This window comes from Macrobrachium nipponense, chromosome 16 (assembly GCF_015104395.2).
Source record: "Macrobrachium nipponense isolate FS-2020 chromosome 16, ASM1510439v2, whole genome shotgun sequence".
NCBI classification, from domain to species: domain Eukaryota; kingdom Metazoa; phylum Arthropoda; class Malacostraca; order Decapoda; family Palaemonidae; genus Macrobrachium; species Macrobrachium nipponense.
In genome coordinates this window covers 66,059,179-66,086,711 of record NC_087209.1, presented here as the reverse complement: position 1 = coordinate 66,086,711, position 27,533 = coordinate 66,059,179, and the positions used below count along the sequence as shown (strand labels likewise).

The 27,533-nt window shown below is 36.4% G+C and overlaps 1 protein-coding gene across 1 annotated transcript in view; it reads right to left on the bottom strand.

The window, feature by feature from the left end:
* The window catches only part of LOC135195233 (uncharacterized), a 36,500-nt gene that overhangs the window by 5,945 nt on the left and 3,022 nt on the right, over positions 1 to 27,533 (bottom strand). The window contains exons 2-8 of the mRNA XM_064221501.1: positions 15,779 to 15,940; positions 14,679 to 14,802; positions 13,634 to 13,758; positions 9,725 to 9,838; positions 9,215 to 9,360; positions 8,347 to 8,460; positions 6,153 to 6,275 (exon numbers count right to left, since the gene is read on the bottom strand). Coding sequence (XP_064077571.1) covers positions 6,153 to 6,275; positions 8,347 to 8,460; positions 9,215 to 9,360; positions 9,725 to 9,838; positions 13,634 to 13,758; positions 14,679 to 14,802; positions 15,779 to 15,940 — 908 coding nt within the window. The remainder of the gene's footprint in view (positions 1 to 6,152; positions 6,276 to 8,346; positions 8,461 to 9,214; positions 9,361 to 9,724; positions 9,839 to 13,633; positions 13,759 to 14,678; positions 14,803 to 15,778; positions 15,941 to 27,533) is intronic.

Sequence of the window (27,533 nt, the reverse complement as noted above, 5' to 3'; positions counted from 1 at the left end):
TCCACGATTTCCCAGCAGGCTTTATATCCTAGCCTGAGTCTGTGGATGATCACAGCAAGTTTTCTTGGTGTGTGCCTGTCTATGGGAGGAGGCACTAGGTCAGTCGACGTCTTATACCATCCGGCAGACGGTGAAAATAGAGAGAGGCGGATGTTGTACTATTGCCTCGTTGCTTGGAACCTAGGTGATCGTGATCAGCTGTTTTATATGATACCTGACCATCGTTTCTCATGGACGGCTTGTGAAACACTTTTCATACCAGCTTATATCTTTTCAAACAAAATTCGAAATTTTTGTTTCACAAACAAAATACATTGACTGTATTTTGGAATTTTTCTGATCAATATCTCCATGATAGTGAGGTGAAATTTGGGTGGAGATGGACATTACGTGCCATGATTAGTCACTTCGAAGCTTTTATTTTGGCTTACCACACCAGTTAGTTAAAAGCCATTAACTAACAGGTTTTAAACCCATGTTAGTTTATGTTAAGCCATTTTTCAATTTATATAACCTGAATTTCACACATTATTAAGTATGCCACGATAATCACACTATTAGACTTCGAGTTTTATGTTGGATAATCTTACTTTACGCAAGTCTAGCAAGAAAGTCTTTATAGGCCTAGAGATAGGGCTTGCCCTTCCAAGGGCGTGGCGGGCGATACATTTTAACGTACAATACCATTTAAAGTCCAAAATCCGTAGGGGGTTAGTGCAGTCAATGCACCTCGTGCGGTGCACTGAAGGCACTACTTATGGATCTTTGCAGCGTCCCTGCGACCCCTAGCTGCAGCCCCCTTTCATTCCAATGACTGTACCTCCGTTCATATTCTTTTGTAATTTCCGCTCTCTTTTAACTGTTGATTCATAGTGCAACTGCGAGGTCTTTCTCCATATACACCTTTTAAACCTTTTTGCAGTGCCGAATGACCTCATATGCCCCAGCGCTTGGCCTTTGGCCCAAGTTCTGTTCTATTCAAATTCCAGTCTCGAAGAAATATTGGGAAAGTGGGGTTGTTTGTAGTAGGCTGTTGTTGAAGATGAGGCTTGCTTTATGCCAGCACGGGCTCATGCTCTCAGAGCAGCACAGAGATTTGTTTGTTTTAGACTAAGGTAGCCTTGTGCTGTCACAGGTTTTTAATTGCCCCCCCCCCCCCCCCCAGAAAAAAATAAAAATTGTTAAAGTAAGATAGTCGGAGTACACTTACGTTTTCTTTGAAAGTCGTCAGAATATCAAAGAAAACCACATTTAGGGGTGACTATAATGAAAGTGTTCCGAACCTACTGAATTTCGCTAATCACGGCAAATTGCTTGAATAGCATAACACGATTGTTCATTTTGGTAAATGTTAAGGAGACGACTGCACGGAGGTATCGTGTATTAATATAACCTTGGCTGAACAGTATTGAAAAGGATGTGTATAATGCTGTACAGGTGATATGAAATGAGAAATTTACCTTCTTGCCGTTATGTTTTTGTGTTCATCCCGAATGGGCTTGTCGGAAGATCCGGGGGCCTGCTATATTTCAATACGAACCACTTGGGAATGAAAGTAAAAATATATAAAGAAGACGGTAAATTTCTCGAATCATCGCACCTCTGCTGTATTAGGTATATACACCCTTTTTTATATTCATCAGTCAAAAAGTTATATTAATACATGATATCCTCATGCATCTGTCTCCTTGACATTTACTTCCAGCCGCAACAAGTAGATGTCGTTATTCGAAAATACTTTAAAGATGAAAATGAGTGGGAAAATGGTTTTCCTTGGTTTGTCTTCACGAAAACAGTGCGTCCAATCACGGGCCAAATATGTGTGATAGTTTGATACCATGCCTAACCGCTAAACCTTGGGCGAATAAGCCTGAGATGCTATGTTACTGTTACAGCCTGGGCGAACAAGCCTAATATTGCATTTTATCCGCTCAACCACTGGGTAGATAAGGATTGTTTGTGCTGGATGTGTGTGTTATTCTCATCACCATTACCCCAATTGAATGTGTATAATTTATATGCAAATACAATATTTGCAATTCAGCTAATCAGTACAGGTAATAAGACTTGTGCTATGCGCTTAACTCATGAGTTGGTAATAGCAAGAACTCCCTTATTCTATATACCTTGAGCAGGATAGTATATATTATTCACACGCATCGGAATCCTAGCAACGTTAATTATTTGTTATAATTGCTATATTACTTTACTGCTGGCATTAGTTCTTGTATATGCATATGTTAGTGTGATGAATGATATCTATACGTAGCTGTTTTTGGGGAAGAGAGTACACGGAGTTGTACAGATATTAAGCTGATTGATTAAAAGCCACGTAACGCGATCACCAGAGCAAATAAACTCAATTGGAAGTTTTATAATAGCGTTATTTGTAAGGGGTTCAGCGAATATAAAAGCATGATGAGCCCTGTTAGCCTCACAGTATGACACCATTCCGTCAGCACTTTCACAGCATTTTGGATTATGTTGGATTTCAGTAATGTAATTGTCTGCTTTGAATCATTTTGAGTAACTGTGATGTACTCGAGGACCTGAACTTTTTCTGTCGTATTTTCCTGTCTACTTATGCTATTATTACTCTCAAGCAAACTCGTGGGAATGAGGATGCTTGTTAATGAAAACAATTCTATGTAGACTTACCGAAAAGTCTGTTTAAACCGAGCTTTTCATTAATTAGTTTGTGGACCTATAAGTCTAACACGTTTTCTTGTAGACATTCACTTGTCGTTACCTCAGAAAAGGTTCAAAAGTCCTGCAGGAAAAGGGAGGACATAACGTACCGAACTTGGAAGTGATCTGTTTACTTAGATGTTAGCCATTATATACAGCCGTCTGGGTTTAAATTACTATTGTAGTGAAGGTGCTCAAAATACAACAGTTGCTGGGCAGGAGACTTATAAGAATGTAATGTGAGCGTTTATTTCTAGAGGTTAGGATTTAGTCTGAAATATTTAGAACTATTGGTTGGTAAGGATTGTATGACTACTGATTTTTTGTTGGGGAACATGTCAGCTTCTCAGCTGGCTTTGCACCTCATTATGCCCCATTACTAAAGTTTGTAAGTCTTAGTGTGTGTGTGTGTGTATACATTAAACCTTACTAGAGGTTAGAGTTCCTCGCTGGACGAGTGGTTTTCGCACTCGGCTGCCAATCCGATGGTCCGAAGTTCGAAACCCGGCTCGGCCAACGCGGAATCAGAGGAAGTCATTTCTTGATAGTGTGGTTCGGATCCCACAGTAAGCTGTAGGTCCCGTTGCTAGGTGACCAATTGGTTCCTAGCTACGTAAAAATATCTCCTTCCTTCGGGCCAGCCCTAGGAGAGTTGTTAATCACCTCAATGGTCTGGTAAAACTAAGATGTACTTAACTTAACTAGAGGTTAGACTATAATCTAAAGTATTTAAAACTATTGGTTCGTAAAGAATGTAAAATCTACTTAATTTTTGTTGGGGAACCTGTAAGCTTCTCTGCTGGTTTTCGAACCTCATGACTAAAGTCTGTAAGTCCTAATTCATAATATATATATATATATATATATATATATATATATATATATATATATATATATATATTATAATACACTACGACTACAAACTTATTCATGGTGTATACCGAGGTTCAAAAGCCAACAGAGAAACTTACAGGTTCCCCCACAAAACTCGTGTTTATACTTTTTCGAATGTGTATATATAATATTTATATTATATATATAATTATTATATATGATATATATATAATATCTATATATATATAGATATAGATATATATATATATATATATATATTTATATATAGTAAAACACAATACAGAGGAGAGAGAGAGAGAGAGAGAGAGAGAGAGAGAGAGAGAGAGAGAGACGAGAGAGAGAGAGAGGAGAGAGAGAGAGAGAGAGAGAGAGAGCTAAGCGGTACAAGGAGAAAACTAGTTTTGGGATAACCCATTTTTTTTCCAGGGGTAATTTACTGAGATAACTGGCTAGTAGGGTAATGTATTTGATTTCAGTACCCACGCCAACAGATTATATACGTATATATTTTACATTTCGATATATTTTATATTTGGCTATGCTTACAGTCCGCCCATAATGGTGTTGAATAAAACAAACATTATGCATTTTTGATTTATAGATAATATAACAATAACTATAATATAACAATAACAATATAATATAACAATAACAATATAATTTTCAAGCGAAGTCTATTGTAATTTATGGCATAAATAAAAGCATATTATTAGAATAAGTAAATTATAATTATGGCTTAATGAACAAAAGCAGAACAGATTTGACACTTTCATGCAATTTGAAGTTAGTTTAACAGATAAGATTATAGCATGTATCACAGGAAACATATGACAGCTTCCTTCATGCTTGGAACATAAGGAAGCCACCTCCCTATGGAGGTTATTGGTATCAGTGCACCTCACCTGGTGCACTGTAAGCATTACTTAAAGGTGTTTGCAACGTCCCCTAGGTCTCTTGCTACATTCACTTTTTCCTTCACTTCCATTCCTTCTCTGAGCAACCTCTCTAATTGTTTCTTCTCTGTGCAACTGTGGAGTTTACTCCCATTTTCATTTTTAGATCCATGTACTTCATCTCATTTGTTTTCAGGACTTCTTTCTTTACTTTGCTGTCCAACTACTCCAACACCTCACTGTATTAAGCGCTGAATAGCTGAAAGTGCCTCAGTGCTTGACTTTATAACATACATTTCATGATACTTCATTCATTCAAAGGTATGTGAAAACTAAAGCATTCGAAAGTAATGGTTAATCTGTCATAACCGGAAAATCAAATAATAAATACTTAATAGTTATAAAGAACAAACGAAGCAAGTAAAGTTTATAATAATGGCAACTGCGATGCCACATTTAAACTGAGTATTGTAATTTTTAGCCTTTGGTAAATAGTTGTGGGAAATCTGGTGTCCTGGTTATCTTTTGATTTACGCTTAGCTCACCAGATGTTCTTTACGCCATAACTTGAAGTCTCCTGCATGTGCGAAGTTTTTGCCTTCGCTTTTTCATGGTTCTTTTTGTTGAAGTGACGTGTGTTTTTCATTAGATCCAAAGTAAGTGATTGTAGAACGATCCATTTATTTCAAGTGACAAGAGTTTGATTCCTTCGGATCTTTGCTCTTTTGCCGGATTGGTTTAATGAAAATTGTCATATTTTTTATATGCCGTCAAGTCTGTATCTCACTTCGTAATTGGTGTTCTTTGTTATAAAGTCATGGCGCTGTCATATTATTACACTCACTTTCAGTGTTTTTTCTGTACCTATATGTGTAAGGTATTGAACGCTTTGTGTATGGAGTGAGGATATACTTGTCCTCTTAGTTTAAATTGAAAGCAATTGCTGTAGTAGCATCAATCCATGCCTTACAGGAACCGGCATATCGTTATAATTCGAAATATGAATTGATAATGATATATTTTTTTTTTTGAACGGTTCGTTCATGTGTAAGCCACGCTTTCTTCCTTCATTTTACTTGAATCATTTAAATATTACGGTCAAAAAATGTACTCTTAGTTTGTCGATCTCTTAGTTATTATTGATATGCATTTCGCTGACAATTATTGAAATCCGAAATGCATTTAAGAAAAAAAAATTATCGTGCCAGGATTCAAATACTGTAACCAAATCACTACCAGAAAGAATAAAAATGTATTTCAACTTAACTGTACGAATATTCAAATGACCAGACGATTTTGTTGAAAAAGAAAAAAAAATGAATACTTTTCGGTGAGCGGTTGCTTAGTCATAAACACTCAGCTGGACTCTTCCTTACATCAGTTTGAATGTTGATATAATATGGGTTGTCTTGTAATTTTATTTTTCACTCCAGATTCTAAGGATATAATCGGGAAGCGTTCCCAGTATTCGTAGGTAGGGAACTGAGAAAATTAAAAAGAGATCATAATTGAGCCATCTAATCTGATAATATATATATATATATATATATATATATATATATATATATATATATATATATATATATATATATATATCATATAGATATAGATATAGATATATATGATATATATCTATACTATATATATATATATAGATAATATATATATATATATATATATATATATATATATATATATATATATATATTAACAGGCATTCTGAGAGAAGAAGATGTTTGGATTTCGGTAGGGATTTGAAGTGGAGCCAAGATGTTGGTTTGAAGGGTCCTCGAATTGGACGAGGAAATACTGAAGGCCTCCCGTTACCGTGTATTGTTGCTGAAATAGTAATGACATTAGTAAAAGTGGTCATCAGACTTGAGCAATCATTATTTTTAAAAGTGGTTAAAAAAGTCAGTACAACAGTGTGAATAAGTGGAAGGAAAATAAATCACATACATCGCATTTTGATGCTTGTAACGTGATGCCTCACAAATTTACAGTTAAGGATATATCTGTAGAAATAGTGAATAAAATTAATGGTGATGAAGGAAATCCCATGATGAGGTACTAAATTCGATGGTAAGATCAGTTGATAAAAGTACAAGACAACCACGAGAAAGGAAAATTCCCTACATTAATGTGATGTACGATAATTGATTTATATAAGATACATAATGTAGATAGGTTAAGCGTTATTCTTTAGGTTGCCCACTTCAATTCGTATATTATATTTCCTAAAGTGTTGAGATTGTGCATAGATATCTAGATAAGATTCGGCTTTGGATATTGGAGACCTGGGACTGTTAGAGGGTAGTATTGAATGGGGGAGGGGGAGCATTATATTTACGCACATTGGGGTATTTAAAAAAAATAATTTCCACTTGTGCCCAAATTTATTTTTGGGTTAAGGCTAATTTAACTTAAGAAATCCTTGTAAAATACATGTAAAGTTATTCTTGACACGATTAAGAAATCCATGTAATATGCATGTATAGCTATTCTTGACAAGATTTCTACAGCGAGCAGTGATAGATGCGGTGAATTTAAACCTAACATTATTCACATTGATTCTGAAGTAGCTGCGTATGGTATACCCAGAGGTCTGTATCCAATAACTAAACTAGAATATATTAGGTTTCAATAAAGGCACATTTGGGGTGAAAATTTCAGAAAACAAGGCTCGGTGTTGAGTAGGAATGCAAGGAACAACTTCCTCCATTTCTTCAGGCCAGGCTGCCTTCAGCTGGATACTCGGCACAATTATTGCTTTGACTTGTACACTGCCTAGTACAACAGTTTCGGATTAAGCCTTTCTTCCTTTTATGCTTATTCGTTTCAACTGTCTTCTACCTCCCTAATGGTGAACGGGGGCCGTAGACAGACGATGGATTACTCTGATATTTAAATAGATTATTAGCTTAGACTAACATTTAACTTGTATATACTGAGAAAGAAATGGGCGCAACCCTAATTAAAATTTGCGAGAAAATGCAATTTTTTTCCGAAGATGAATGTAACTTGCTGGAAAATGTAATGCTCCGTAAAGTATGGGGAGTGGGACTGGTTGCGTTGGGAAGGAATATGCAAAACACCAGAGGGAGAAAGATTGAGTGAACCCAAACGACAAAGGATCAGTAAAAGAAAATTGTTCGTGGGGAATATTAGGTGAAAGATTTACATGTGCAGGTGACGGTGCAGTTTAGACTAGTAGCGTTCATAATATCGATGAAAAGTATTATTTTGTGTAGACGAAAAGTACTTAGTCTGTGACTGATACCAGTGAAAATTATTGCAAGAAATAATCTCATAAAACCCGGTTAAAAGGACTGGAACTAATAACAATAATTTCCTGTTTGCTTTTGTCAGTAAAGGGTAGAATCATACATCTGTTAACGTAATGGGGATTGTTGAAAGTTGTCATGGCTTTACTGATAGCCATGACAACAGGGGAATGTTCATTTGATTATTCACAACAGGAAAAGTAGAGGAGAAATACAAGCTCTCTTTACTTATAACGGGAAATAGTATCTTTATTAGAAGCATGATGGATAAGTAGAGGATATTGAAGGGTATGGATGAAACGTGCATCGCAGAAGCAGTCAAGCTGATTCAGAGGAGACGCTTCAGAGAACTTTCTTGCCATCTGCAAAGTGGTACCCTTTACTGGGCATGGAAGGCGAACGGATACATAATTACATCGGATAAAGCAATATGGAAGGCAAGTTCCAATTATTGATGAACCAGGAGTGGCATTATTCATTCTATTTGCCCAAAGCAGGAAAAGATAGAAGGCTTACTCAGAAGTGAAAGGATGCAGTCTGTTTACCCACAACAGGAAAGGTAGAAGGATGAATGCAATCTTTGTGCATCTGAGAAGGAAGGAAGGCAAGTAGTTCCATTTACTCACAGACGCAGAAGGGGGTATGGTCGTACAGGCGGGTTTCAAACTCGGTGGATTTCCAGGTCGCTCAAAATAGTCGCTGCATTTGGGCCTGAATGCTATAGTTTCGAAGTAGGTGAACTGTTTGGATGATAGGATGTGCTTTGAATTGGTTATACATCTTGCTTCTGAGAACTAAAGTTTCACTCGCGCACCTCTTTAGACTACACACACACACACACACACACTATATATATATATATATATATATATATATATATATATATATATATATATATATATATATATATATATATCGCACCTAGAGAGGATGCGCCAGAATATAAAAGCCTTCCGGTTTTGTTAAGTCCTTGCGGTGAGGTTGCTGTCTCATGCCCTTTTCATTTGTTACTACTCTCCACAGCGTTCTAGCTACCATGTATCTGATTCACCGCTTTCTGCAACTGAGGCGGCACACTGGGATTTGACGAAATTGGCCTGAAGAATATATTCTGATTTATTATCTTGAGAATCGTACCCAAGACCTATTGTTGCTGTGGGTAACGTCTTATCCACATACACACAAATAAATAAATAAATAATATATATATATATATATATATATATATATATATATATATTATTATGCTATATATTTCTTCATGTCTTCACTCATGAAATATGGCCTATTAGGGTCAAAATTATTAGTAACGATTTGAACTGTAAGGTAGTTGTTGAGCTACTTTTTTCCCACTTCATTTTCCTTACCTGGAAAAAAAATGCTATTGGTTACAAGTGTAAGAGTATATATAGCGTTTTCTCGCTTCTCTTTCGCAACCTGGCCCAACTGGTAGCTTTGGAGTAAAAGATCATTAAAATACGAAGTTTTACTTACGCTGCAGTACCCAGCTTCGTATCTTAGACAGATAGCGTAGTCCTGCTTATCGATGTAGTACCATTGAGTGGATGATGGGTCCACGTTGTTCCATATGCCGATCTTTCCACTTAGGTCCCTGTACCATTGGCCACAACCTGAGGGTGCTGGAACATAATATAGATAGTGGGCATAAAGAATGGGAAAGATAAGAAAAAAAAGTGTCGAGAGAAAAAGGGGTATATAGTACACTTGTTCTTTTGATGATCCGTTATTGCCTTTGATTTTATTACTATTATCTGTTCCTATTTCTATTATCACAGTCACTTATAATTAAATGCTATCTAATTAAAGTAGTTCTGCAATTGTCGCAAATATTTATTGTATACTACATACAGTTTTTTTATCCATATGTTTCATTAATAATACATCCGTTGTAACAATTAACAGCTCCAAGAATTGTTAACCACTGTTAAGAAAAATGAATTTCGTAAATATTTTATACGAGAGTTTATTGCATGAATAACTTACCAGACGTGTCACTCGTGTGTTGAGACACGTAAATCTCCCAATTCCTGGTAAATGATTTACTTGGGTCGGTGTGGAAGGTGAAGATCACAAAGGTATCCGTCACGTCTATGTAGTCTGTAGGGATATGTTAGTCAGGCGGTTAAATTCTCTCTCTCTCTCTCTCGAATACGTTTGTCAATAAATTTTATTAGTATATCTCATCCAGATCATTGCAGTTTTAGTTATGTGGGAAATGCTGCTAAAGAAATATGAATCAATGGAAAGATTTAAAAAGAAACCCAGCGGAACTCATACTTTTTAGTTTTCTCTAATGATGGTCAGAAAAGCTTACATGGGATAAACATTGTCTATGAGGAATGCGAGAATTGAGCCCAGAAGTAGAGGTACTAGTACTTGCAGATCATAGAAGTGCAAGGTACTCAAGATAATGTTGCTGTGAGGATCATCGTGGTGGGGTTTATGGGGAATGAATTGGATAGATTTTGTGCTGAAGTGGAGCTAGAAGTACGTGGTGCTCACCATCGAGGGGTTTGGGAGTTGAGGGTAGATTGCAAATAGAAGTGGAGTTGCAGTATATGGGGATCGAAATGGTCGATTGCGTGAGGAAGTGAAGCAACAACACTTTGATCCCCTCAGTGCACTTTATGGGGAAGGGGTAGATAATGCAGAATTTCTGGGAGCAGTATATGGTGAGTGGTGACCACCGTAGTAGGTTTTGTGAGATTGTATGTGATTATTTATGCAACAATGCTTGGGAGTTACATTAGATAGCTCTATGACAAGAAGCGAGATTGGGCATGGAAGTGTTGTTAGCAATATAAAAACATCTTAGTTGGCTATGTGAATGTAGTAGATTGCAAATGAAAGTGGAGGTAACAATACTTCTGGATCACTGTAGTGGGATTTATGGGATCACAATAATGGGTTACAAGTGTAGGGGATGGAGTGGGTATGAAAATGTCGTTAGTAGTAGATGAAGATCATTGTAACGAGCTTGATGAATCATGGTAGATCGTGCATGGATTCAATGGGATCACTGTAATGGGTTATATGAAGCGAGGTAGATTATGCATAGGTTTAATGGGGTCACTGCAGTGAAATGCCAAAATGGTCTGAGCAGTAGATGAACATCACCCAATGGGCTTCAGGGAGAGTGTTAGATTGTGTGAGGACCATTATGAGTTTTATGAGTGGACAGAAGTGGCAGAAGCAGCAGCTGGGGATCACCATAGTGGATTTTGTTTGTAAATTTAGGTAAGTTGCACATTGAAGAGATAGCAATAAATGCAAGTAAGTGCACTGGTTTTCTTCACAATTGGGTGGATTATGCACAGTAGTGATAGCAGTACTTGGGTATCACTGGAGATCTTACGAGGGGGAGGTATATTTTGACTGGAAGTGGTTAGGATCACCATCCTAAGTAGATAGTGACTGGAAGCTCAGGCTCAAGCACTTGGGATCACCATAGTGGCTTTTGTGGAGTTTGATTATACATGGAAGTGGCACCAGTGGTACATGGGTCCACTGTGTTGTAAAGAGGTGGTAGGCTGTGTGTGGAAGAGGTGAGAGCAGTACCTACATGGGATCATGATAAGTGGCATGTAAGTAGAGATAGTAATACTTGGTTTTGTGAAGAACATCTAGATTGTGCTTGGGAGTGGTAGTAATGATCAAATGAGGTGGTGGAATTTGAAGTACCAGTAGCCATACACTTGGATTCACATAGTGGGTTTTGTGAAGAGTAGGTAGATTGCATGTGATGTGTAGGTAGCAATAGTGAGTTTCACCGTAGTGGGGTTGTAAGATGGTAAATTACGTGCAGAAGTGATTTCCATACAAATATTGGGATAACTTTTTGTTAGTGGGTACATTGTGCTTGAAAGCAAAGTAGCAGTATTTGTGAATGTATGTAGCATGCTTTATGATTTGGTTGATTGTAAGAAATGGAGATAACATCACCAGGGTATTAGTGAAGTGGATTTTGTGTTTAGGTGTTTTACTGTGTGTGGAAACAGGAGCAGCGAATAAAGAGCTTACTACGGTGGTCTGCGTGAGGAATGGATAGAAGTACGTAGAAGTTAATGCAGCAGTGATTGGGAATCTGTATAGTTGATTTTAGGAAGATTGGATGAAGTGTCCATAGAAATGGTGGTATCAGTGCTTGAGAATCACCTTAGTACGTTTTTAGCAGCAACAAATTGTAATGTAGAAAGAGATAATAGTCTTTGGGGTCAGTGTAAATTGTTTTGTGAGAAGTGGTAGTTACGCTTAGGGACCATCGTAGTGTGTTTTGTAAGGAATGGGCAGATTGTCCATAATGGTGGAGGTAGCATTCAATTGGAATGGCTATAGTAGGTTTATAAGGAGTGCGTACATTGTATCCAGAGATGCAGTTCACCATTGTGGATTTTGTAAGGAACAAGTAGATTGTTTGGAGCCGATGATAGTAGTACGTGGGGACACCAAAGTGTGTTTTGTGTCAAGTGTTTACATTTTTAGGTGGAGATAGAAGTTGGGGATCACAATAGAGGGTTTAGGAATTTTAGGTAGATTGTGCGTAGTGGAAATCACAGTTCTTAGAGATTACCATAGTGGGTTTTTGGTGATTTTGCAGGGAAGTGTAGGTAACAATACACAAGAATCACTGAAGTGGGTTAAATGATGAATTGTTAGATTGTGCACATAACTATGTATAGAAAGGAATAGATGTTTCAAACCCATGTAATGGGTTTTGTGAGCCATGGAAAGGTTACGCATGGAAATGGCGGTAGTAGTGCAATGGGATTATATACTTAAAGGTTTTGTGAAAAGCAGGTGTATTTTGTTTAGAGGAAGAAATAGTAGCACCTGGAGATCACCAAATTTGTTTGTGATGATTAGCTAGATTGTCCATAGAAGTAGAGATAGCAGTACCTGATAATTACTTTAGTTGGTTTTATGAAAAAAGTGTGGATTAGTGAATAATTATTCTAGTAATGGCCACGTACTTAGAAAGTGCAAGTAGGACATCTTGGGGATTGCCATAGCAGGTTGGTATCTTGTAAGTTACAATATTTGTGGATCACTGTAGTGAGTTTTGTGGGGAATTGGTAGTTTTGTACCTGGAAGTGAAGGTTGCAGTACTTCAGATCACTGAAGTGGATTTTTGTGAGAAGTGGATACTTTGTATGTAACAGCGAAGGCAGCAGCAACAAAGATTGTAAAGATTACATGGACTTTGTTAAGAGAGGTGTTATGTAAAATATCATAGGTAACTTAAAGATGTTGGATTCTTTGTCACAATGGTGTGGACAATGAATGGAGGGATTGATAATATGTTTGGGACACAAGATGTGAAGAGCTTATAATTTTTTCTACTAATACTGGGTCAAGGCTGACAACCTACACATCTCTTGAAAAATGGCCACAGATAGGGCCTGAAGTACTCGAGTGATGAGTAAAATAAAATGTAAATATTTATAAGTAAACAGGTTATACACAGTAATTTTGTGGGTTTCTTTTTCAATCTTCAGAAGAAAACTGAAAGAAGTTTTTGTTTGGTTCAATCAGTCTTAAGCCAAATTACTCCTCATTGTGTATAATGAGGTTGGTATAGCCCTGGAAGGTATCATCTTGTAGAGAAAGTAAATTACAAGAACGCATAGAAGGATTATAGTTATATAGTAAAAGCTTATAAATTGTCATGCTTCTGAAAAGCAGTTATTCGTGTACATGATATACAAATTTTAAGGCCTTATAATTAATTATAGTTCTGCAAAGTCTGCAACAGCACAGCTTAATTACATGTATGAAGGGGAAATCATGTCGTTCAGTGGGAAACAGGTTTGATTGGTACTGAGCTACGCCTTATGTTTTTCTGCTTATCGTAAGAACTGTTTGTAAACAGGTTGATGAAAGCTTTGTACTTACAGTGGATGTCTTTGCTCAGCCCACAGACCTTTTCAAATTTTGTGTCTTGATTGACGAGCATGTAATCATGCGCGCAGAGTCCATTAGTTTCGACTTCATACATATACAGTTGCTTCACGTCCAATCTGTAATTTGAAAATCTGATGAATGTAGTATCAGGGCTGAGAGTACTCACCGCTTGAAGTAAATACAACGGCAAGGTTTTGGATAGAAACAGATTTAGAGATTTGAAATGGTTAATCACATTGTTTATTCGCAGTGGTATTAGAGATTAACAGCATTTGAGTGAAATAATGTAGCTTATTTATAATCATAGGGACAACTAGGAAAGATCTGTTGAATAAATGAAGTCGTTTCTGAGTATATTTTTTTTGGTAGTTTATTCATTTATAAACTATCATCTATATCAGTTTGGCGTCACATATTTTTAAGTATTAACTTTGCACGATGCGACAGGTATGAAGAGAATGCGTTGTAATTGGTAAGTCCTGTGTAAAAAGGGAATACACATTGGTTCGTATTGATATATAATGGGATAATGGGTATCCTGCGCTTACTGTAATAAATACCTTTTATAAATGACTTGAAGGACGGTCCAGGTAATATGCCCGACCTCTACCCTGCCTGTAGGTGATAACACCCCCGTACTTAGAAGGGTAAAAGCTTCTCAGACGAAAGACATTGCAGAAGAGTCACGTCTTATGATACTTAGCTCTAATAGGAAAGCGTTTTTAAATGGCTGCACCCGTAACTCGGAAGGAATCGCAATATGCATTTTTATTCAGTTGCTTCTCTTTTTTGATAAGTAGACATCGTTTCACATGGACAATTGTGGGTGATTGACACAGTTGCCATAAGTGTTGGCGTAATGTAATTCATTCACTTATTTTAGAAATGCTGATCATTAAAACAAGTTGTAATGACTAGAATTCGAACCAACAGGTTATCTGGAAACTTTTTTGAATTGAAGCTAATTATCAGACGAGGTGACTCTGAGCAATATTCCGCTTCATTCCCTATTATCACACTGACCAATACTAATTACCTAAACTGGCGGACGTGTTTGTTCATTCGCAAGATGGTGTAGGTGATGTGGACTCCTTCGTTGAAGTTGCTCCTGTATATCCGCGTGTTGTTCCCGTATGCGACTCCGTTTTCTATGGCCGTGACTGGAGAGACATTCATATGTATTAGTGTCCTTGTCTTCGTTTATATACATGTACTTTTTCTGTTCTACTGCAGAATTGAGAGATTTATTCTTTCACGGATGGTAAGTATGACGTAATTCCGTATTTTTTATACAATTGATATTAGTAATCAAATAGTAGCATTGATCACATGACACTTTAAAGATTTCTTTTGCCCTGTTGAAGCTGATTTTGAACTCAATTTATCTGTAACAGACTGACAAGTCATTGAAAACAACGTCAACTTCAAGTCGAGTTTAAAAAGCTTATCATATGTCTGGTCTTTTTAATGTGATAGGAATTGCATCAGCTTGACAGATGACATTGATCAAATAAGTATATTTACTCTATTCATAACATTAATTACTAGTCGTATAAAGCAATTATTGTATCTTTGAAACTAATTGATATCATTGATCATGAATGCAGTAATTTATAATTTACTGAGATATAATCGTTGTCATATTAACAATTTATAATAAAATAATTTGTTTGTCCTGTGAAAGTTCTTGGTGTATGTCAAAACCTCAATTAATTGTTAATCCTGAAGTGTTTTATTAGTGGCCTGTAGAATAAAACTTGAGGAGCTATAAAAAAAAAGCCAGTGGTCCTGCCTTCCTCACTTGAATTTTACAGTAATTAATGTTTTGCCCTTCCGCCATTATGTAGTAGATGTTTATCTGGCGCTGACCTTCAATCTCTTGCTCTTTCCATACATTACATAACATATATAATATATATATATATATATATATATATATATATATATATATATATCACACACACACACACACACACACATATATATATATATATATATATATATATATATATATATATATATATATATATATATATAGATATCTATATATATATATATATATATACTATATTATATATAAACATACACACTCACTCACTCACTCACTGTCGATAGGCTTTTGGCCATAGCACTTACTAACACAGCAGACGCCGAAGCCTTGACCGCAGATCCCATAGCCGCTTCCGCCTTTCTTGAAGCACTCAAACTTGGCCATACACGTCCCGAACTGACCGTTACCCGCGTCGCATTTGCCATTCAGGAACCTGACCAACGTGAGCGGTGACAGTGGAAAGCCGCCTGTGAAGGAGAGATGATGGTTATAGATATAGCATATTTTATGGAATCAATAGATAATTTTATTGCTTTTGTTTTTCTGAGTTGGTCGTAGATTTCCTCATTTTTGTTCGTATCTTTTTGGTTGTAGATAATTATTGAGTATATATTTTTTTCCTTTTTTTCACTCGAATGACAATTTTGTTTTCTTCTGAGTTGGTCGTAGATCTCATTTTTGCACGTATCTTTGTCTTATTGATATTGACTTTCGTGGAGTTTCAAAAATGTTTTCTTCTTTTGTTTTCCGTGATTGTGTCTTCAAAAGACGTGATTGTGTATAGAATACTATAGATGTTAAAGTTCTCAGTTTTTTTTTTTTTTTCAGATGACAGATTTGATTTTAGATAGTTTTGAAAAATGTGTCATTATATCTGTAAAAGCTGCAATAAGTATTGTTCTTGAAAATTATGTAGCTCAGTTATTTCCCATATAAGACCTAATCCTCTCCTGGCACGGGATTTATGAGCTCGATTTATATACATAGGCAGTTCAGTGAAGCCCTGTGTACTTTAGTATCTGTTATGGATTTTCAGTATGTTTCAGCTTATAAGTATGGGTATCTATGTTTATATTATATATATATATATATATATATATATATAATTTATATATGTGTGGTGTGTGTGTGTGTGTGTGTATGATATTTAGATTATATATACACAATGTGTACAAAATATAACTCGCGCACATGAGCCTGGTCTCTGCATTGTATTTTATAGATTTTGAGTATATATGTTTTGACATATATTTGTAGGTCTTTATCTGATTGGAATATTATATATATAATTATGTACTATATATGTGTGTGTGTGCGTGTGTGCATACACACTAAAATTAGTCGCCGTAGCTGAATGGTACGTGCTACTCTCCTCTCAGTTCGCTAGGTTCCTGGTTCGCTCCTGGCGTACCGGCCGCTAGTCCATTTAGCTGTAAATGGGCACCAGGGTTTGGTGGGGTCGAGGAAAGGTCTTGGGGCTTGCAACGTCATCCTTAATACTCCCTCCAAAAATAAAAGGGCTTATGGTGAAAAAATGCGTATATTATGTATAATTGTTACACATTTTTTTAAGTGCACATACTCTTATTTCTGTCGTTCGATCAGCAACGATAAATAACTTTAGGTCTGGACAGTATTTGGATGGGTGACGACCAAGAGACACCAGATGCCTTGGACTCACAAAAACCCTCGGAAATCCATGGGAAAAGACAGATAACTGATGGTATTCTTTTGTCACCCTTTTGACAAGCACTGGGGATGCTGACAACTAGATGGCTCTATCCTTCCGGTAGGATCCCACCAAAAGGGAAAAGGCCTCTATGTGTGTATGTATGTGTATACTATATATATACATACATACATACACACATAGAATCCTTTTTCCCCTTTGGTGTGATGCTACCAGAAGGATAGAGCCATCCAGTTGTCAACATCTCTAGGGATGAAGTTGCTTGTCCAGTTCCCTTTTATTAGCTCCCAGCTGGCCCATTCACGGGTTGATCGAATGGGAGCAAACCGCGGGCCGTATAAATGCAAGTTCTGTACCACTGAGCGACGTACTTCAATTGTAGTTATTTTTTTCGAGTTCAACACAAACAAATACACGAAAAATTCCATTCGTGTTCCTTTACCATATGGCGTCATGTCAGTGTCTCCCTCAGTCGCAGATGTTGGAAAAACTAGTTTACATGAATACCTGACGGCTGTTATTTTTTTTACTTGTTTTTTAATCCCTCCATATATTTCACCGTAGCATTTATGTTTTCCGGCGAAATTACTTTTCTTACGTTTACTCATCTTAGTAATTTTTATGCTTGAGATTCAGTGCGAACGAAATAGGACTGTGAATTTTACTTTTTCTTTTTTTATTTGTGAAATTTTAGATAAAAAACTGAGACAATTGCATGTCTTAAATAAATAGTTTTTATAAATTTTTCTCCTGAGTTAATTTTGTTGTTTATGCGGATTTGTCTATTAAAATCACGGAAAAATATTGCATGCGATTGAAACTACTATATTTATGTGATATTTCTATAAGTATTTTTATCAGGGATTATAGCGATATTATTTATGATTACTGTAGAAACACTATTTTGTCCACCTGTGACAAAAAAGAGGGATAGTGATTACTCATTTCTTGTTGCTCCTCTCGAAAAATCACCGGATAATTTGATGAAGTCTTAGTTTACACTTAATTTACATCTTAGAATAGTGAACTTAAGAAACGTTGTCTCTGGTCAGTGCTTGAATTGGTGGACTTCGAGGAGAGGCTTATGCACCGGTCAAGTAACCCCCATTATCACTAGCCTAAGCACACACACACACACACACATATATAGGTATATATATATATATATATATATATATATATATATATATACATAGTGCACTTTGTTCATGCCTAACTTGTTTCTTTTCTGTTTCATTAACTTACGTTTGATATATGAATATTCAAAGTGTCTCATCCGCTTAACCTACTATATATGTATTTTTATCATTTATAAATGTATTCATATTCGGAATTTCACCCACGAAAGCAGTAAAGAGGTCTTGAATAAAATCAGCACGTAGACGATTGGTAAAAATTCTGTTGTGAATAAAGCTAATGAAGGTTTCGATGAATGCTCATAAAGTAAATGATAACACTGAGGGGAAAATAAATAAAATTCAAGTTAAATGATATGGCTTATTATTTTTTATAGAAAATTGTATAAAGTGGTAAGGGGAAAGTTTGCTTTAAATCCAGGTATTTAATTAATGCTGCGATTATTACTTGATTGGATAAGATTTTAAGTATTAAAAAGGAAAGCAGTTTAAATTTAAAGTAGGTAGTGAACGTTCAAGGGAAATTATAAAATGTTAAAGAAGATTATACTGATTATTGATACTGAATGGTGGCATTAGTTGTTTTTAGAGGAAGAGAATATTACTGGAAAACAATCGAAATCTTAGTTAACATAGGCAGAGAATTTTTTATCGGATGTAAGTGAAGTAGGTAATTTAAGTTTTTAAGGTATATTTGTAGAAGATAAATTGAAAACCTGTTAATGAAAGTATTCATTGATATTATTCGTATAGAAAATTTTTGAAAAATATGAAGAGATTTTGCTTATATATATATATATATATATATATATATATTTATATATATATATATATATATATATATATATTTTATTTGTAAGAGAAAGCGGGAAATATTTGAGACAGCTAAAACCTAAGATAATGAATGGAATAATTGGTTTTAAAGGGAGAAAGATTTTTTAGACTTGCTGTGGGAGAAATAGCTTCAAAGATGTTACTGAAAGGTTTATTATTATTACAGGGAAAACAGCTAAAATAGATAGAAAGACCAAACGTCTCCATTCACTTGTAGGGGCAGACGGTTCACCCACAGGGTAAAAAGTAAGGCCGAGAATGAAATGTGAAAATTTTGTTGATATTTGATGAGGCGATTTTGAAAACAGATAGCATGAATAAAGTAGCCAGGAATACTAAAACAAAAAACCAGGTATGCGTTACACAACGAGGATTTCCTTTGTAAAGATAAGTAGGTAGGTAGGTAGGTAGGTGATTGTGGTTTTACCGACTTCTTGTCGGGTGGGAAACTCATCGCGGTCTCAAAACTTCGACATTAGTCTTTTTTATTACTGTTTTTTAACTTCCGTTTCCCATCGTATGTCGTCGGTGTCTTATTCGGTGCCATTTTATGGCAGCGATTAAAAGGAGATTCAACCAGATGAAATTTTCTTCGCGCTTTTTTCTCCCCTAAATTATCCCGTTATTCCCTCGTTGTTCATTTCATTATTGTCTCTGGAGACCATTATTTTCAGAAAGGATTTGATTTAAATGCGGGTGCAGGAATAATTAAATAAAATTCGTATATATTCTCGTCGTGACCATAACGTCAGCAAGAGCAGGAGGGCTCGATTCAAAAGCGGATGTGGGAAAGATTAAATGAATTCGAGCATATTCTTGCCATAATAATAACATCGACAACAGCAGGCTACTTTACATATGTTGTTAAATTAAACGCCGGGTCTCGCTAGCGTCTAGGTGACTGCATAATTCATGAAACAAAAGACCACTAATGATCATCCCTGAGTAATGAAGCCCCGAAAATCATTTGTCTGCGTCTGCGTTGATTAACGATCGTGTTTCCAACTGTCGTGAAATGGCGGCTTAACGTCGTTAGCCTCGGTGAAACTATAAACAGCTGTTCTCACTACACCTGATTAATGTGCGGCGGCAGTGACGGGGAATTTCTAAAATTGGGGATCCACTGCGTTAATGGAGGTTCCTAGATTTGTTAATGTGAATCATTAGTAGGAACGTCTACAATTATTCTCCTCTTTGCAACTGCATTCGTTATTTTTTGCGGCGTTGACCACGATAGTTGAGACGCCAGTTTGTGTTGCTAAGTCCGCCAGTCAGTCACGGGGAAAGAATCATGTCGGTTAAGATGAATTATATTGAGGATGTTATAATTGCATATATGTAGGCCCATGGGAAAACGTAGGATTTAGCGGGATTTAACTCCTGAGGAAGCAGCAGACCAGCTTCCTAAAAGAAGGTAGATTATATCAATAATAGAAAATGGAAGAAAAAAAATGTAAAGATATAGTTGACTCTTAATATTAAAAGGTTACTCCCACATATGTAAAAATCCTTTTCAGTGCTTAAACAATCTCTAGCACAGCAATGTTTCCGTGGTGATCTCTTCCATTCACATCCACGCCTCCATATAAATTTGTGAGGGTGTGGATGAGACTGTATGGTTACTGAGCTTATCCAGATATCTAGATCCGTGTACCAACCGGTGAACTTATCCAGTTGCATCCATGCTTTCATGTAACTGTGCAAGTGTATGGACACGACAGGTAAGTACTGAGTTTATCCAATCACATCCATGCTTTCATAGAGTTATAGTTATATAAGTTTATGGATGTGAAAATTTAAGCTCTGAGCTTATCCAAGCGCATCCATGACGCCAAATAAAACTGTGAACTTATCAGGTCACATCCAAGATCCTTCAAGCACTGCGAGCTTGTCAAATCCTATTAATGCCTCCTTATGAAGTATTGAGTTTCTTTTTTCAATATCCACGCATCTATTATATCTAATGAAAAAAAAAAACGAACAAAGCCGCTGAGAGTAATCTAGTCGTAGGCCGTTCAGTGTTTTTTTTCCGTGAAGTGAAAGAGGCAGTTTTCGGTGTAATTACAGACAGATGGGGAGGTTGAGTACTTAAGTAGGTCTGCAACTTTTTATTTATTTTTTCTTTCTCACTTGTTGGTTAAGCGAGAAAAGAAAGAGCGGTTGGAAAGCGAGAGGATGCACAGCTGTTCGCACATGTGTGTGCATAAAGCCAGATGTCTGCTAGCTATCTACGCACATACACAGATGCACATGTCCTTGCATTTTACGCACAGTTATGCGCATAAGTTCACTATTGACAAGTCCCGTTGTTTATTTTTATTTACTATTTTATCTTTATGGCGACGTTTCGGTATTTTTTTATAATAAACTTTCAAATGGTTCCATTTACTTTTTCTTGTTTTTATTAATTTCATTGCTTTGAAACAACCCTTGAATATATATATATATATATATATATATATATATATATATATATATATATATATATATATATATATATACACATACACACAATGTACGTCAAGTAGTGCCATGAGTCCAGATATTTATTCAGTCTCCCGTCTTTCTTTTCAGGTAATGTCGTGTGCCTTGTTATCTTTGTAACCATTTGGTGTATATATACTGCGATGTGCATATGTGTAATTTTCTCATTAATTGCTGTACTCGGAAGGTAATGTGTAACTGCTTAATTTTGAACCACTTCTATTTGTAAAGTAAAGAGGATTTTTTTTATTTATTGTTTTTATTGATGTAAGGTACTAAGTGTTTGTTTGTTTTATTTTTTTTATTCACCTGCTTTATTAGGTAATATGTTCCTGATTATATCTACAATCGCATGCTTTATTTATAGTGTAATGAAGAAAGGGTTGTAATGACAGCACCTGATCTTAAAGTAAATGCAAAATATATGTAGGATTTGTAATCATATACTCTGTATTAAGGTACTACATATTTGATTATAGCTATGTGGAAGTGCCCTATTTGTATGGTACCGGTAATATGCATTTGATCACTTCTACAGCCGCGTTTTTTCTTCAATTATATGTTGTTTTGCCATGTAGATGTATATGGTTATTTGTCCTTTTTTGGGCAGTGTTATGTATCGCCAGATTTCTTCAAGTACCGATCATTTTGATTTTTCTAAAGTACTTTTTTTTTTATATCGTAACTATTTATATGTTTCATTACTCGTTTGATATTTTCGTATGTTTTCTTGGGGACTCAGTCGCTCTGATGATAAAGCTTACTTTATCAGGTTTTGGCCTATTTTAAACATGTTCCATGTGATTGTTTGCTCTGTGTGAATGTTAGGTTAACAATTTCCTGTTTTGATTGGATTTTCCTCTTGTGAGCTGTGAATAACCACGAAAAATTTATGTTCAACTCTTGAATTTTCTCAGGTTCGATTTGGTTAGTAAAAAAAATGTAGCTTGGAAGTTTTTCTTGTTAGACTTTGTTACCCATATACAAATTTGCATTTAAAAAAAAGATAAAAAATGGCAAGGAAAATTCTGTTTGAAGTGGTCTCTCTTGAGATTTGGCTAATGAACATGTACAAGCTAAGTATAGCCTCTTTTTCACGACGAGACCGGGACAAGGAGATCCAGGAAATTATCAGCAAGAGCGGATCGCCCGGAAAACATTAAATTATTCTAGGTTAATATAAGAAGATATTGGTTACCAGTATAAAGGTTTCTATTTAGAAATTAAATTAATAAGGGCAAAAAAATTCTACACAGAATTTTCTCATGTAAGATTGTTTAACATAAGCAGGTATATGCAAACTAATGGTATAATCACTTGATTTTTTTTCAAAATTTCATTACGACGAATTTAGAACTGTACATCTAGGAACCTAACAGTTTTGAAGAATTGTTGTTTTTAGTAAGAGCGAAATTGCCCAGAAAACAATAAATCTACTCATGCTCATGCAGGAAGTTGGTAAAAATCGAGAGAAAATCAAGTATTATGGCCCATGCACCTTCAATCGACTCTGCGACAGCAAATATTGACCAATTCAACGGAAGTCAGAACATCGGAAGACTCGAGGTACACTTTTGAAATAACATCAATCGATCGATTCGACTGAATCGGAACATCGCAGGACTCGAGAGACACGTTTGAAATGAGCAGCGTCAATCGACCAGTTCGACTGACACTGGTGTTCACAATCGCCTCGTGCATCCGTTACATGACCTCTCAATTTCAAGCGAAGTCATTGGCTTTCCGTTGTCCTACTTACGAAGCGATCACAATTTAGTGTCGCTTTCCCAGAGGCCCGGGCCTTTCCTTATTGTTGTTGACTCCAGAAGGCATTATTTATCCGTCCAGTGGTGGTAATTACAGGCTTTGGTGGAGGCGGCTGGACGAAGTACCGGCGTCACAATTAGATGTGATGTGATAAACTTTGCGAACATATGTAGATTAAGATTAATGTATCATTGCGGCTTGTAATTGCGGGCGACTACGGTTGTTCCTGATACATTAAGATTTTGGAAGAGTAGAATCCATTAGTTCATACTTAGTAGTGTCAGAAACCGCACACACGCACACACACACACACACTCACACTTTGTTTAGACAATTAGACAGTGACACCCCCTCTCGTATGTTCACGGGAATTTGGTAAAATAGCCATCCTGTTGTTTTCCTTATTGCATGAATTCCATTGCCATTTTTAATTTTTTTTCAAATTTTTATCTTAGCAATTGAAATTGCAAACCGATTCACTACAAAGAATTACGGAGACAGATTGGGCGATGTATGTGTGCAGTCACGTCAAATACTTGTTAATGTATGCTTTCATAATAGTGTACATGTGATATATATTTTTGCATCGGCCCATGTTAGATTTAGTTCAACATTTTCATAAATCCTCATTTGTATTGCTTTGGAAGAATAAAATTCATCTCCTGGAGGTTTCTTATTGCTAGCCGGAACTTGTGATTAACCTATTATAAATTTCTTCTTGTGAATTAAGTTTGAATTACATCAGAGTTTTTACGGACGTGAATTCGGTCATCTCATAAGAAGTTAATGACCAAGAAAAAATATGTAAGAAGATAAACTTAGCAAGGGCTTTCTTGGATGCGTAAATAAACAACGATTTCCTCGTAAAAATTGATGGATGATGTAATTTACATAAGTTCGTGTAATGATTATTCAGCAGCATTGAGCATCTGGCAGGCAAGCCGGTATGCTAACATTAGCGGTTGTCGTTGACAGATTGTGGTCGTTGGTGCTAATACTGATCTTGATAATTACAGCCCTTATCTTTAATTAGGACGCCTCGAATGACCGTGCTTTTCCACTGTTATTGATAATCCTTTTTTTTATTTCCTTTAGTTCTGTGTATTCTTTTTTCTGTCACTTTTGCTGAAACGAGGTAAAAAAAAAAGGTCACGTTATACTTCTATATCTGGCTGTCCAGCATACATTCTGGAGTTTACCAGAATGCCCTCTTTCGCCTTGTTGTTGTTGTTGTTGTGTGTGTGTGTGTTTTTGTTTTTGTTTTTTTTGTGGTGGGGAGGGGGGCTAAGTCGAAGCCAAGATCTAATGTTTAAAAAACCGTCTGTAATTCTGTTTAGAACTGGAATCCACTAAGCCTTCATTTGAACAGGACCTGCCTAAGAGCAGGAGATTTCTGGCGGTGACATGAGTACAGTCGGCCCGTTTTGGGGACTTGGGAGTGGGCGGGGAGAGAACCGGTACTTCAAAGGCCTGCTGTTTCTTCTGGTCACTCCACCAGTTTCCTCCAGATGACACGACATCTATGCTACCAATATCTAGGAATCCAAACCAGCTAAATGTCAAACACGCAATACATTTCAACATGTGACAATTTTTTTTAAATCAAGGTTATTTTGGTAAAAGAACCTATGCCTTAATGAGTTTCCTTTTGATAATTCTGCCAAATGGTATATATGCCTTGTGTGTTTAGGAATACAAATCAACCATATATATTGAACTCAAGTTGTTTTTTCCTCGGTAATTTCTGGCAAGGCAAGTTCTTTGGCCAAGGATGCGAGATCCTCCATTAATTTTCCCCTTAATAATTGCTTAGTATTATGCTGGAGAGCCATTTCTGGTAACAGAGACCAAAAAAAATTAATACTGACGACAACAAATAAATAGTTAGATGTATTTTCACGTGTAGTAATTGCGATCGAAAAAAAGTGGGTGACGATGTTATTAACTAAAAACAAAACTTTGATATTGTATTGGCATATTTTATTTTGTTACTTTGACTATGACTTAGACGTTTGTTGATTTAATATTTTTTCTTTCGTGCTATTTAAGAGCTACGTATAATTATGTTCGCAAGCCATTTTTTTTAGTTTATTATATCGGAAGAGGCATTATTAACTACTAAAATTGTTCTTACCACATCTTTGTTTCATTCGAGGAGCAGCGAGTGTTTCATGGAAACGGCTGGGTTTCCCAACGGTGTTCTCTGTACTTGCACCGTTGACGATTATGAACGTAGCCTGTATCGTCAACGGAGGGTGACCTTACACATTTAGCAAAGTTGACAGCCAAGAAATAAAGTACGGTAGACAGAAGTAGGTCGTCAGCCTAAATGGCTGAGCACGAGCTTGGCCACCTACTACGTACTTTGACAGTCGGAGTTCAACATCTAAATCTCTCCTTAGGGGGGTAGGGCCGTCAGTGTACTTCACGCGGTGGTGCCCTGTAGGCATGAATTAGGATTCTTTGCAACCCCTTTCATTCTTTTTACTGTACATCCGTTCATATACACTTGCTTCAATTTTAATATTCACTCTCCTTAACTAATGTTTCACCATTATTTTAAGCGCTGAATAATCTCATTGGTATCGGATCTTGGCCAGTGGCTTTTTTTTTCTTCTTCTTCAATTCAAATTCAACATTTCTATCTAAATTGAGTACGACATCCTACCTGGTCGTTGGAGCCCAGCTCCCTTTGGACCTGCCCCATAAATGCATTAGTATTACTAATATAATATTCGTAGTGAGGTTCGTATGTAGTATGTTTGACTGGTCAACCAAAAGTGCAGTGCATTTAAGAGATATGTCAGTGGGGATATTCTCTTTGAACGAAAATGGTTCGTTCAAGGGGCAACGCGGAACGTGGATCGTTGGGACCTACTATATCTCCCGACTATCTTGCAAGCTGCCAAATATCAGGAGTCGCGGAGGATGATAATGTACTATACTCTGTTTTTTTCCATCTGTCCATCCGCCTGTGGTGTTTTTGTATGGTAACAATGCGTCCCGGGCTTTAGATAGTTACATTCAGCTTACATTCAACGATTATAATAATATCCTATTTCGAATATTAATGGTGTAATTCGCATACAGTAAATTATTAATACACTTTTCAGTTGCAAATGTACACCCAGATATCCTTTTATTTACCTAAAACTTACACATAGCGTAACTATCTAAAGCTCGGGACGCAGTGTTACCATACAAAAACACTACAGGCGGATGGACAGATGAAAAAAAACAGAGTATAGGCAATTAATGACTGAGAGGTCAAATCTCAGGCTCGTAATTTGGCAGCCGCAGGAATATCACACTTCGGAAGCAGAATAACTCTGGATTTTGTTGACGCATCGGTAGACACATCACAAAATGAGATTCCAGCTCAAATGAGCCCCATTTTAAAATAACTGAATCAGAATTTTTATGAATAGCAGTCCGTCATTTTCTGAAATGTTTGCGGATTTATTTCCATTTGTTGTTTACGATTCTTGGCGGTGTTTTTCCATTTTTCAGTGTTTTTCATATGTTTCCAAGCAGTAAATTTAACTTCCTTTTTAGCCAATTACGCCGTTCGTATTATTAGCAGAGACTGCTTTTCATAAGCGAGAGAGAGAGAGAGAGCTCTCGTTGTAAGTGCAATTACAGTCAACAACAACTTCGGTAAGTTTGAACGCACATACGTAACCGCAGACAGTGGTTTAGCTAAACGCATAGTACAGCCATAGCTGTGACGTCAAAAGGATTACCAGACACACACACATCTTTCACTTGTCTCCCCACCCTCGGTTCCCAGTCTCCACTTCCCTTAACCATTATAATCTATTGTATGCTATGTTAATTCGTAAGTGAAGTAGGTCAGGTTATTATCGTGCTTAGTGATCTGCTGGCCTTAATGACAGGTTCTATTTTATTGCTCTGGGAAACATCTAGTACTTATCGCCTTAATTTAAGTTTATGACCAGAAGGTTTTCACGAGATCGTGGAAATATATATGTATGTTTGATCTCTTGTGCAATTCGCGGTTGGTTCGATAAATTATATAAATATTTTGATGATAAATCTCTTACTTTACATTCTTTGGAAGAAACTTGTCATGGGATTGAAGAATAATGAAACGGTGAGTTTTCTGCGCAAGGTTCATCCTTAATTATG